At 43.6% G+C, this 13,460-nt stretch overlaps 1 protein-coding gene across 7 annotated transcripts in view; it reads right to left on the bottom strand.

Annotated features, from left to right (window-relative positions):
• Positions 1-6,037: 6,037 nt before the first annotated feature.
• Positions 6,038-13,460, bottom strand: part of ZMYND11 (zinc finger MYND-type containing 11) — a 116,445-nt gene continuing 109,022 nt past the window's right edge. For all 7 annotated transcript variants that reach the window (XM_059839821.1, XM_059839865.1, XM_059839874.1 and 4 more), the window contains 3 exons: positions 13,042-13,314; positions 11,793-11,978; positions 6,038-7,188 (listed from right to left, as the gene is read on the bottom strand). In XM_059839821.1, coding sequence (XP_059695804.1) covers positions 7,066-7,188; positions 11,793-11,978; positions 13,042-13,314 — 582 coding nt within the window. In that variant the 3' untranslated portion in view covers positions 6,038-7,065. The remainder of the gene's footprint in view (positions 7,189-11,792; positions 11,979-13,041; positions 13,315-13,460) is intronic.

The following is a 13,460-nucleotide window of genomic DNA, read 5'->3' as shown; positions in this document are numbered from 1 at the left end:
CTCATTAGCATTTCTAGGATGCCTCTCTTTAACATTTGGGCTTGGACACTTTCCTGAAATCCACAGGAGTGTTTTTTTTGCATTCTCTCCTAACCACCAGTAGCCGTGAGCTGGGTGGGGCTGCAGCCTGGTGTGGCTTTGCAGGGTCCCTGCAGGGCTCAGTCCTGGCTGGCTGCTGCAGGGGCAGGGATGGACTTGCACAGCCTGAAAGTGCCTCTGGCTGCCAGGGCAGACATTGGGCATCCACCGTGGAAACCCACAGCCTGCCCTGCCAGTCCAGGGTGTAGGGCCACAGAAACTGAATGGGAATGTTTAGTTCTTCTCTCTCAGCTCTTTGGTTAGCAAAGAGAAGGAAGAAGTGTGGTCTCAGTTATAATTATTTGTTTTCCTTCAGTGGAGGGAAGTGTTTTTTCATCTTGGAGCAAAGCCTTTTTGACAGCACAAGAGGCTTTTAACTACTGTTTTAAGCCATAATAAAATTACTGTTGGAGATCACTCCGTTATGAAAATTTTCTAACAAACTCCATGTTTTCTTAAATGAAAACTTCCATGAAAATCTCCTGTTTCCAGTGGAGCACCTAACAGGGCCACAGCCTTGCTGCCCAGGTGTGACTGCCTCTTGCTTTGCCTGCATAAGCCACAGGTGCTGTCACTGCACTTCACTTACAGCTACAGCACCATTTATTTCTCCAGCTTGATAAAGGCAGTGCATCTGCAGGACAGACACAAACTCAGGATGCAGCCTGTCATTTTGGGATGTGGCAAAGTCCCATTTTGATTTGGAAATGCTGGGCCACAGGAAGAATAATAATTAGGTCTGTAATGGGACAGGCAACTCCAGACACTGCTTTTCTTCTCCAAATGGTGAAGCATCAGAAGTTGGGAGAGGTGGAAGCACTCCCTCTGCCCAGGGAGGTCTGGAGCAGGATCACAACTGGGAGAAAACAATTCAAACTCTGAACAAGGTGTTAAGAGAAGCCCATAAATAGGTTCTGTCTCTGCAGATGATTCTGTACAGAGAGTGTGCTTCCATCAGCTTTGGGTAAAGAGAAAGGCTTTGGGAGGCAGGGGCTGACGGTCTGGGCTGTGCCAGGCTGAGGAGGAGCTTGGGAGGCCTCTGGCTTTCAGGCTTGAGCTCCTGCTGCTTTCTCCTTGAAGGGCCCTCCCTGTGACAATTGCCCAGAGCTTTCCAAGGGAGGCTCCTGCATCAGGAGAAGCCTGAGGTGGCTCAGAGCCCCTGAGCTCAGTGTCTGTGGCATTTCAGGATAGATCCAGTCCCCTCAGCAGTCCCTGCTGTGTGAGCTGCCTCCTGTTCCCCTTCCAGGCCCTGAAATCCCAATGCCACCCCCCTGACTGGAGGGAAGGAAACTCCAGGGCTTGGGGGCTTTCCTTGCAAGTGCAGCATTGCCCCCACCCAAATTTGTCAGAGAGGGAGCAGGAGCAGCCCTGGGAAGGGCAGGGCAGTGCTGGGCTCCTCTCAGCATCCAGCACCCACTCCCAGCCTGCAGAGAGCAGCTCCTGCCGTGGCAGCCACTGGCACTGGGGAGCCCAGGGTTAAAATGCTGCTGGCTCCAGTGTCAGTGGGAAAACAGAACCAGCAATTGCATGACTGAGCTGCACATCTTGCATTTCTTTGGGGCAAAACTAAAAGGCTTTCCAGCCCTTGTGGTCTTCACAGACTTGTGAAAAGATGGGAAAAGGCTCTGTCACTCAGGCAAGTGTTGTGGCAGCCAAAGAAATTCTCTCTCCAGCACATAAGGCACGCATGGCAGAGTCTCTGGCCGTGCTTCTCCTTTGGGAAGGAGCCAGTGCTGCTCTCCTTGGAGGGGCTGAGCTGCAGGGCCAGCAGCAGGGCATGTCCCTGCCTGTGCCCTGGGGTTTGCAGGCCTCATTCTGCTCCCTCCCCAGGCACAGCAGACCCAGCTCCCACACCTCCCAACCAGGACAGTGAGCCCCAGCTGGCTGGGGCACAGAGGGTGGCCCATGCCAGACAAAGCCCCCTTTCCTGGTGACAGGGACTTCAAGAGCTGCTGTGTGCAAGGCACCGGGTTCCTATTTTAATGAAGCCATTTTTCACCTTGAAGGCTCTGTTACAAGGGACAAAAGGACATTGCTCTGCTCAAGCGTGGTGGGATCATGGCTCAAAACTGGCCCAGTGCATTGCTGGCTGCCACAGCTCCCATGGGAGTGAGAGCAGGAGAGAGGCAGAGCCAGAATGTGGCAGCAAGTAGGGCCCCAAAGCCACCTACAGTGGCTATTTGAAAAAGCTACCTTTCCTGTTAATGAAATAGTTAAAAATGAATGTGCTCTGGCTTTATAATTAAACATTGTTTTCATCTGCAGAAGTCCTTTTCCAAGCACTAGTAAAGCATTTTGTGTCACCAGATTCACAGTGTCTTCTGATGCAGAACTGAGTTTATTTTTAGATCCCTCTCCAGGGTAAATCCTATTTCCATTGAAGCTTCACGCCAGCTTCGCTTTCACTCAGGGAGTTTACAGCAGCTGCCCGGTGGCTTTGTAAACAAACACATCCCTCTGCCTGCTAGCATGCAGGGTTCTGGCTCTCTTGGCATTTCTTCTGAATAATCTTCAATTATCAGTCCCCTTCCACGTACAAATTATTTACAAAGTGGATGCTGCACTTACTTTCAGCCTCTTCATTGCTGTTTGCCATCCCTGAAGGGATAAATCTTCCCTTCTGTGCCTCATTCGTGGCTCCAGGGTCATGGGGCTGGAGAGGTCCTGGGGCAAGCATGGCCATGGGGAGCAGGAGGGATAATTCAGAGTTAATTTTCTCTTGATTCTCTTTCTGACTTTACAATTTTGAACTTCTAGTAACCTGCATTTCTTTTTCAAAGAGCATTACTCAGTCGATCATACTTTTGAGGCCTTTGACATCTGGAAATAGGTTTTATTAGGGTAAAATATGGGGGTTGGAAGGTCCAAGATAGTTGGTTTTATTCCTTTAACATTACCTGTAATCATCTCCCACTTAAACCCAACATTATTCTAGTATTCTCACAAATGGATGGACCTTTCTACTTGCAATTGCATTTCCTTAACATGAAACGACACAAAAGGGCCTCTCTGGTTTAGCTACCCCTCCTCAGTTTCATTTATGAAAGCATTTGAGAAGCATGTGCACAGATCACAAATGTGCTAACACTCAGGGAGGCCAAAAGTGACAGGGTGGCCCCTAAACACCAGTGACAAATCCCAAACATATTTCACATACTTAGTCATTCAAGATTGTGAAAGGCAAACAAGCCATGAGCTGGGCAGCTCACTCCACCTAAAGGAAGCAGGAGGCAGAAACCACAGCTCCTCCTTATTAAAATAAAGCAATAGCCAGAGTTAAAAAAAAATAAAAATTAATTAAATAATGACAACAACAACAATAATGATAATAATAGGAAAAGCCAACAATAAAATGTTGAAGCCTTTAAGACTGTTGCTCTAGGACCACTGCCTGCAGTGGTGGTGCTGCAGGAACAAAGAGAAGCCCCCACTCACCCTGAGATTCCTGATGAAAGGAAATTTGCAGAGTTGGGGCAGTGCAAGGATGACTCTGCTGCTCTGCTCTGCCAGCTGGCAGTGACAGGGCCCAGTGTGGGACAGGGGTGGAGTAGGGCAGGTCACAGACAATCTGTGTTACTCAGTGCAGGTGGGAAGCTGCCTTGGCATGTCCAGGGATCTGTTTGATCCCTATCCTGTCCCCACTGGTGTCACCTGAACTGGCAAATGCACATGGAGAGGGGAGGGGAGGAGCATTTTCACTGGGGATTTCTGCCTTTGGAGTGCTGGTGAGCAGTGTTGAGCTTGAAGAGTGACTCAGTCATCAAAGAGGGAAAATGCCCTGGGATGGCAGCTGAAGGGACATGCTGCTTTATTCCTGATCCTGCTTTGCCAGCTTATTACTATTCACTGTTGACACTTAATTGAATTTCATCAAAATGAAGGAACAAAATATGGCTCATGTAAGAGCAGAACTGTTTGGATAGTAAAACAATAAAAGAGACTTTGAGGGATCCTTTGGGACTTGCAGGTCTTGCCAGGTTTAGATTTCCAGGAGGAAATTCTGAATTGCCACACTGAAACCAGGTCCAGAGCACCCCTGCTGCAGCCCTGAAGTCCTGGTGGAGCTCCAGGATGACCCACTCTGCCTTTGGCTTGTCCCCACCTGGCCCTTTCTCTTGGCTGGCTGCAGGACATTCTCCGTGGGCCCTCAGCTCCCTCTGACACCTCAGTGGCACCCAGTGGTGGCTTCACAAGGGAGGGACTGGCTGCTCAGGCTTGGCAGGAGAGACCCTGCTGCACCCAGGTGAAGCTGGGCTCGTGCAGTCACTCCAGAGGGAATCACTTCAGGATAAAGCCAGCACAGGCTCAGGCTCTGGCTGTGGCAGGTCAGGGAGGAGGCAGTGGGGCCTCTGGGGAGGGCAGAGCAGGGCTGAGCCCCAGCCTGGCAGCTGCCACTGCAGGATCTGGCTCCAAAACCAGCACTTGGGGTCCAGCCCCTGGGGGCTGCTGGCCCTGCCTGGGCTGGAGGGATTCACTGTCAGTGCTGAGAGCCATGTTAAATGCTGAAACCCTTCCCTGGCCCTGCTGGCTCCCCTCAAGTCAGGACCAAGGCTCCTGGGAGCTCAGGCACAGCCTCCCTCCTCCCTCCAATTCTAACAGCAGCCTCATGCCTGCCCACCCCAGGATGTGTGGCCAAAATCAACACAGACACATTCAGTGAGGGTTTTTTTTAAATACATTTATTAACCAATGTTAACACATTAAATGACTCTATATATTGCTAGTCAGAGCAGCTTACAAAATGCCAGAATGCATCATAAACTGGACAGCCACAATGAATAATTACAATGTGCATAGTGGCTAAGCTCAACACTTTAATATAGCTTTATGATTTGCAGAAAAAATTAATTTTAAATCATGGTTCCTAAAACAATCAATTGTAATTTTACCTAAAACTTATACAAAACCAGGCCACAATCTTTTTTTTTGTTTTGTTTTTTTTTTTTTCTTTAAAACACACAGTTTTCACGCTGTAGTAACTTGGAAATGTGCAACCGTGTCAACAGAGACAAAAAAGCCAAAGTAACACGAATCTTACTTTCATGCAGCTATCAGTTAAATATTACATATTCTGGAATGATTTTACACCAAAAATATTTCCACAATACTTGCTTTCATAGGGGTGGATCGAAGTTTTGGAACTTGTAAAGTAATCGAACAAGATTGATTTTTAGTTGTGAAGTGTTTTACAGTCACAACACAGAGGCGACAAAAGTTAATTACACATTTATCAGGCAATAATGCAGCTGTGGTAATACAAGTTACCATCTACTTACTATTTTTCCCAATCGACTTGCCACTAAATTTCTGCAACATATTGGGCATTATTTGGCAGTATCTAGTCAATTAACTTATATCACCACTGTAAGTAAAAAAGGTCAGAATTTCAGTGGTAGTTCACAGAAGTCTTAGTTATATTTTTGTCTTTACAATGACCCTGACAAATCCTAGAGAAAACTTTTTAAAAGGCTTTCCTTCTGATTCTTCAGCTTCCATCGTTCCATCATGTAATTGCTTTCAATAAATATCAAAGATCTAAATAAATATTTACAAATTATTCCTCTAACTTCTCAAAAAATAGCTGGATGATTAATGGGCATATGACTCAGTCTAAGACCAATCTTTGAAAGAAACTAAAATGTGGAGACACTTTAAAAGAAAAGCTATTTAAGTAAGCTTTACATCTATTTAAAAAATTGTCTCTGAACATGGATGCAATTCATATATCTATATATAAAACAAACAAAAAGAAAATCATTTTTCAACTATCGATCCATTCCTATTGGTAATGCTTCTTAATCCAGACATTCCGCAAAATACAGACTTTTTACAAATCACGGCATCTTTAATACAAGAAAATTAACATGCATTATTCTTCATTCTGAGTACAGTGATGGAGCTCATTATTAGGCAATGACCCATTACTACAAACATAACGGCTTCTGTGAAACTTAAGTGCTTTTTCTCCTTTTATTAGTTACAATGGACCAGGTGACACCAGATCAGAGGTGGTCAAATGACATTGACTTGGGGAGGCTGAAGGGGGGCGCAGTAAAGTAATTTGTATGCCTCAAAATTCCAAGTATGAATAAAGGTAGTTGGGTTTTTTGTTTGTCTGTTGTGGTTTTTTTTTTTTTGTTTCTTTTTTTTTGGCTTTTCTTATTCTTGTTATAAGCACTCATGTTAGAACAAAGACGAAATGTGCAAACTTCAAAATTTAAATATTCATTTTTCTCTAAGATCCAGCTCAGTAAAAGATTACCCCAGTTCCCTGTGATTTTAAACTACAAGATCAAAGCTAATATTTTGTTATAAAAGTTATATATTGAAAAGAAATAATGAAAATAAAACACAGTTGGGAAATATTTAAGAAAAAATATGCAGGACTAGCACCTGCTGTGTCAACCCTGTTCCCTAAATTCAATCATGTACCCACTGGTATAACCAATAGATAATGCCTTTAAACAGTAAAATTAAGCTGAACAAAACCAGCTCAACAAGGTTAAGAAATAAATGTTACATCAAGGTAGTATGCTTCGTTTTTCTGAAACAGTTCTGTACCTCTTACATTCAGAACTAGTTCTTAAATGTTTTTTAAACATGTTAAACTTTTAGCTTTTGTTAAACTTGCATCCTTTTTTTGTTTTTAGATCTGCTGTTTTTAAAGATTAAAATCTCTGTAAAACCTAAAAATGTCTTAAAATTTGCTGAAAATGCAACAAATCCTCTAGTTTAAAATTATTTGAAGTAACCTGCTCCAACAGATGTTCAATTCATTTTGCCGACAAAATTTTGGAGGAGCATCTCTAACAGAAGACTGAAATAACTGTGCAAAATTTCTTCTAAGAAAAGTGTTTAAAGGCTGGTGCAAAATGGGAAGCAAATTCTAAACAATTTTGGCTTTTTTTTTTTTTTTTTGGAAACAAAAACCGCTCTGTCTGAGAATAGCAATCATTGGGGTGGTGCTCTAGGGGAGGAGGAACTCTTTCATCTTTTCCTGCGGCAGGTACGTTTGTGTTCGGCATGCCAGTGCTCCTGCTGACACTTGATGGAGCAGTAGGAGGTGTTCCAGCAGCAGTGGTACATGGCCTCCTCTTCACAGTTGTAGCACTGGGGAGAACAAAAGAGATGGGATTATCCTACCCTCTCCAGCATTCCCCCAGCCCTGCCTGCACACAGCAGCACGTGCACAGCAATGCTCCTCTTATTTCTGCTCGGGGGCATCCAAACGTTTTTCACACGTGCTGAGTGAAGCAGCCATCTTCAGCAAATCCACACAATGCTCTCCTATTTTCCAGAGTCTGGATTATTGCTTTTCCAAAAATCATCTCTCACTTAAGAAAACTCATCTTTTGGAATGGTGGAGTGACATTTTTCAGGCACACAGTGCAGGAAGCATCTTTTATCCTACATTTGTGTGATAGCACCCTGATCTATGCCTTAAAAGCTGCAATAAATCAACAGGCACTGCTGGCTCGAACAGGCTCTACACAGGCTTGAAAATCAGTGTTTGAGGTTTCTTTATAAGCCTGACTTGTCCAGAGGTTGCTGGGGAAGATCCTTTAGGTCTAGAAAATGTCAAAAGTCACAACAATAACATCCCAGGAGACAAGAATTATTGGTTTGCTGTAGCCTGTCTGGGGTCGGCCTGTAAGGACACTGCTGTCACCAGGGTTTGCTGACTGGCAGCCAGCACTGCCATCTCCTGAAGGGAAAACTGTGCTCCATCAGTGCTACTGAGCAGATCAAAAAAGTAGTTTTTCCTCCAAGCCTTAGATAAACCCAAGAAGGCCTGTCATACACAGGTTGGCTACCTGGGCTCTTGCCCTTTGTCCTGCCTGCCAGCACTGCACAAAACTCCTGAAAGAAAGATGCTGCACAGCCCATGACGTATGCAGAATTATTTGGTCCTGGAGAAAGCTGCAGCAAAGATGATTTCTACCTCAGAACACAGAGAACACCCCCAGCTTTCTGATAGCTGGAAGAGCTACTTGGAAAATAACCCTGTGGCCTCTGGGGAACTGAGAAAGGGAAGGCAGCATGCTGGTCAGCACCATGGGTGGCCATCAAGGAGGTGCAGCACCCACACAGTGCCCTGTCTTCAGCAGGGTTTATGCCCCTTAAGGCAGTGCTGCAAAAGCATGAACTGTCATTTTGACAAAAGTCCGTAAGACAAGGTGGCATTGCTGCCTAAGGTACCATTTACACTTCTGCATCCTGGACAGTCAGCTTCTAATGACCTCAAATTTGTCTTTCTGAATTGGGTCTGCTCAAAATCAGGAGGCATCTTTAGGAATTCAGTCTGAAATGCTCATTGCATGATGGGGAACAGGGGGAGGGATATCACACAGTCTGTTCAGGATGCTATCAAACCACAGAATAACACACAATTTAATTTTTATGTCCTGTCTAGCTACAGATTTGCAAATAAAACAGAGAATTAAAAGGAAACAAACCCAACTGCCTCAAAAGAAAAACCACAACAACCCACACTACTGAAAGACAGATCCAAGAAAGCCAACATTAACATTGGCCAAACTGATAACCATTTATTTACATCAGCAATAAAGGGACTGCCCTAGCTGTGGGAGAAGGGAACCTCTCCATTTTCCTCTCATAATTTAGCTCCTGGGAAGTTTATTTGTAAAAATGTCTGCAAACAAGTGTCCCCTCGAGAGCTGTTTTCCTGGTTTTTCATGTTGCTGGCTGCCCACAAGCCTGTGGGAGCCATTAGGATCATCTGCTGGAAAGGTGCAGGGAACAGCTGTGGCTCTCCATTATGGACAGCATGGGCCTCAGCCCAGAGACCAAATTCACATCTGCTGGCTTGGAGAGATCAAAAAATGCTACGACAGAAGAGGACAACTGATCTGTGGGTCCTGCACTTCCCTTTACATATGCTGGCCATAAGTGTGGGATGTAAATCTCCACTTACAAAAGGAAAATAGTGTCATCTGTGCTGGTACCAGCCCATGTGGCACTGGAGGCAAAATGCCAGCTGGCCTCAGGCCTCCTCTTTTCTTTGTATTTTCCTCTTTCTAAATGTTATCAATCACTTGGGGTTTTGTTTCAGACAGTACACATCACAGACAATGCTCATTCACTTAAAGACCACCTGTTGCAAGTTAAAATAAATATATGTGTAAATAGATTTGAAAGAGAAAAAAGTTAAAAGCTATCTATGGAAATGACCTATACACCAAGTTAAATGAGTCTTATACAGAAATAAAAGAATTTGGAGAAACTAAAATAGAAGCATAGTCAAGTCCAGCACTCAAGCCTGAACCCTTGGGGCCATGGAGCTGCATAATCTCATTATTGTTACTGCTGCCTTTACACTTCTACCTTTTCCTTGCTATTTACTTGAGGTATCTGTATTAAATGCAAATTTTCTGAAGGTATAAAAATGAAATTGGACTAAGCCAATTGTGACCAGCTAGAGAAAGAGGAACTGTTATTCTTTAACTATGCATTCTGAGGGCTGGATGCACATCTCGTGTCCCTGTACACCACCAGCAAAATGATCCCTTTATCCCAACTGGACTTGTTTTTTAGGGATGAGAAAAAGACAAATACAGTGTGAATAATAGCAGCTGTATTCCCAAGCATAGACATCAGCATTACACAAAACCAGAGGTCTCTGCTCCTAATTAAAAAGCAAAGCCACCAAAACTCATTTAGTATGTGTGTTAATTACATGAGATTTTGGTAAGGAGGTATCATTATAATAGCAGCATACAAGTGCAGTACTACACACCAGGGACTGTCATTAGCACCACTGAAGGAAGAATCACTGGGGAGTTGTGTAATTGGACCAGGTCCAGCTGCCTGGGGCTGTGTGTTGGCAGGCAGATCCATCAGCTTGAATGCAGAGGTGTTTGTCCTGACCCTCCCTCTCCTGCCACATGCAAACCAGCTGCCTGCATGATGCCTTCATTTAGGGTGGTGATTGACAGATAGTTTGAGGCCATAGAAGTAGGCAAGATTGTCAAATACTCTTTCTCTCTTTTGATTGTTTTGCTCAGTAGAGAAGCTTTATGCCCTCATTAATAAACTCAGTGATGTGGTACCAGGGCACTTTTTGATTAGTCTGAAGGATATAGTAAAGGCACATTGGAGCAGATAACTCCAGTCAGTCTCTCTTGAAAATTCTACCTTCAAAACTCCCAAAAAGCAGCTAGAGCTAAGAGGCCAGCTCACAATGATGTTATTGTGCCCCAGTTTCTGCATGTCAGCTGAATGGTGACAGTGGTTCATATGTGTGCTCTTCACTCCTGACAGGACAGAGGTAATTTGACACATTCTATAGTGGGCAAAGGCAATTCCATTTCCCTCTCCAGTGCCACAGGTGAGCACATGCACACAGGCACCAGCAGCTGAACACAGTAACTCGATCAAGTCAGTCAAAAATAACTCCTCTGGTCTGCAGAGACAGGTTATCAGGGAGGAATTCCCTTATTGACAGAAACCCAAGCACTGCACCATCATAACACCCACCCTAAAACCTCTGTGAGGAACAGAAATGAAGACTCTACAGGAGCTCTGCCATTTGAAGTACTTATTCTCTTTCCAAAAACCAAACTCATAACTGGGATAGTCAGTGATTGACTGTCTTGCCTGAATATTTTTTCCACTCTTCTCCAGAGCAGAGTTTTCCCTGCAGGGACATTGTTTCATGTAAGCACAGGGACTAATGAGGCTGAGCAGCAGCAAACCAGCCCTTTATAGCAGAAGGCAAACGGGGCTGCAGGGGGTGGCAGGACTGGCTGTCCCTTGGCTGGTGCCATCTCCTGGAGGCTCCTGCTCCTTTCCAGCCCCACCAGTGCTACAATCCTGTGCCCACCCCCTTCTCTGTTAGAGACAAGTGTCACAGTGCTATGGCACTTCCTCAGTGATGGCTTTTTCTCCCCTGTTCTGTGAAAATTAACAAAGGAATAGCAGAGTTTGTGTGTGTGCCAGGTCCCAGCTCCTGGGCAGAGCAGTTTCCACCTGCCCTCTGCTCCTGGCAAGCAACACAGTTTGTGGTTCTTACAGTGTTTGGCTAGGTGCTGTACAGCCACGTGGGAGGACACTCCAGCCTGAGAAAACACCAGCCACAATCCAAATAAAACCAGGGAAAAATTTGTGGTGTGTAACAGAACAGTAAGTTAGATGTCTATTTTCACTTTTCTAGAGGGCACACCAACATGGTTTTTGTAGCTGATGCTGCAGAGTTGCACTTAAGGACCAAACAAGAGAGGAATACATTTCAGAATGTCGTGTCTTAAATATAAAGGAATATAAAAAATCTGTAGAAAAAGCAAGGAGAGGAAAAGGCCAAAAGGATATCACTAACAGCCTTATTAGCAGGGGAATCCAAATTGATGCAGCCAGATATTGTACCCTCTGAGGTCTCAGGATCAAAGGAGTGTGAACATAATGCAAAGCATGTCTTATATGGAGTAAAACTGCATTTAGAAAAAAAATATTTTTGATACTAAGATCTGATTGGACTCGAGAAGATGCTGCTGTTAGCACTAACAAATTAATATGGAAAGTAATCAAAACACCAAGTTGAAATTTGGAGAAGATTTGAAACAGTTATATGAATGAGAAAGCCTTAATGCTGAAAGAGCAATGCAGTTAAAAGCAAGGAAGAAATCCCCTTCTACTGCCTGCAGGATGCGTGATAACATTTCCACCTAACTCTCTTGTGATACATTTTTGACACTTACCCACTGCTTCTTCTTGGTCTGGGAAATCAGTTGCTTGTGCTGACCTGCTAGTTTCTTAATTTCTTCTAAAAATTCTTCTTTGCACTTCTCCTTTACCTGCTTACACTTTCTGTCCATCTCTCCTTGTGCATTGGCCACAGCTTTGCTCACAGCCTGCCTTTTCTCTTCCTCCATCTCTGTGCGCAGCTGCCAAAGAGTCAGCAAAACAAGTCAAGGGACAGCTCCTGGAGTTAAAATGTCTTAATTAAACCTCTACTCTTTAAAACTCTATTACTATTGTGGGTGGGGGTCACCTAATTTCTCCTATTTAAGAAATAAAAATTGCTCAATTAGAGATATAACAAAATCAGATTTAATCAAAATTAAAATGTCACTGTATTTCTACTCTGCTAGGCATCTACAATAACAGCTAAATGAGTTCTGTGCATATTTGCTCAATGATAAGTTTATAAATTTATTAATTTCTCTTTAAAAAAGATTTTGTTTTTTCCAAATCTACACCTGCATATAAATCTGCAGCAAGTGCACAATGGAAAATACAAAATAGAACATCCCTGAGTTCATTAAGAGGTATTTATTTCTTTTGGTGTTCATTGTCAGTGAGGTTCCTTTGCCCTTGCTCAGGTATCTAAACATTTGGTGTCTTAATCCTACAGGATTAACACTTGAACTCCCTAGGTTCATTTCACAGTCCTTCGTCCACAAGGAAATTCATCTTATCTTAAGACAGGTACTTAAGAGAGGTCAGACAAATCATCCTCCAAATTGCCCTGCTCTCTCTAGCCAAAGGTGACCAGGTCAAGCTTAGACATTGAATTTTAAACAGGTTATTATTAGATAAGAAAATTCAAACAAATTTCAGTGACCCTATTTGATCTTTAGGTCAGAAGACGGGCAAAAGAAGAATTATTTATGATTAGCAGTTAAACAATGACATTGTTTAGAATCACACTTAACAATGGAGAGAAAGGCTCTGGCATGAATGAACAATTAGTTTCAGTTTTGGATCACAAACTGATTTCACTGGACAAGAATCAAAAAGCCAAGAGTTTTCTGTTTAAAGTAGGTTAGTTGGTACAGAAACGGTCTAAAAAAGCAATAATGGAGACTATTTGTATGTGGTCTCTTTGGAAAACGTTTTTTATTCATTTTGGTAAGAGGAGTTGTTACAAAAATAGAAAAAAGTGTGAGGAAATCCCCAAAATCACCTCTCCTCAACCCAGGGTAGATGGTGTTCAACAAGTGTTACCTTTTCCACTGCCTCTCGCACAACTCTCTCAGTTTCTCTTTTGTGATCAGCTTTCATCCTGTCCTTGAAATCATTAAAGATTTTGGTGTATTTGTCATGGCACATGTTCTGACACACTCCATCATTACTGGTCTGGGTGCTCCGATGCAGCACTTTTGGAGAAGAGGCACTTAACTTCTTGGTCTGAGTTGAGACTGAAACTTTTTCAATGGGCTGAGGCATTGTGGGAATTTCCTGGCTTGAACTTACTGCTTCAGTTTCTGGTTCTGGCTCCTGCAGAGAAAGAACAAACTTGTAAATCAGATATCAAAATAGAACAAGTCATCCTGTTCACTTTTCAGTTCCCCTTGAAGAAAAAATGTTATGGGAGTAATATCAGTGTAATTAATGTGAAAGGTTTCTGCTGAAGACCTGTAGGG

Source organism: Haemorhous mexicanus, chromosome 1, assembly GCF_027477595.1.
Source record: "Haemorhous mexicanus isolate bHaeMex1 chromosome 1, bHaeMex1.pri, whole genome shotgun sequence".
Classification (NCBI taxonomy): Eukaryota; Metazoa; Chordata; class Aves; order Passeriformes; family Fringillidae; genus Haemorhous; species Haemorhous mexicanus.
This window is presented reverse-complemented; position numbering and strand designations above follow the sequence as displayed.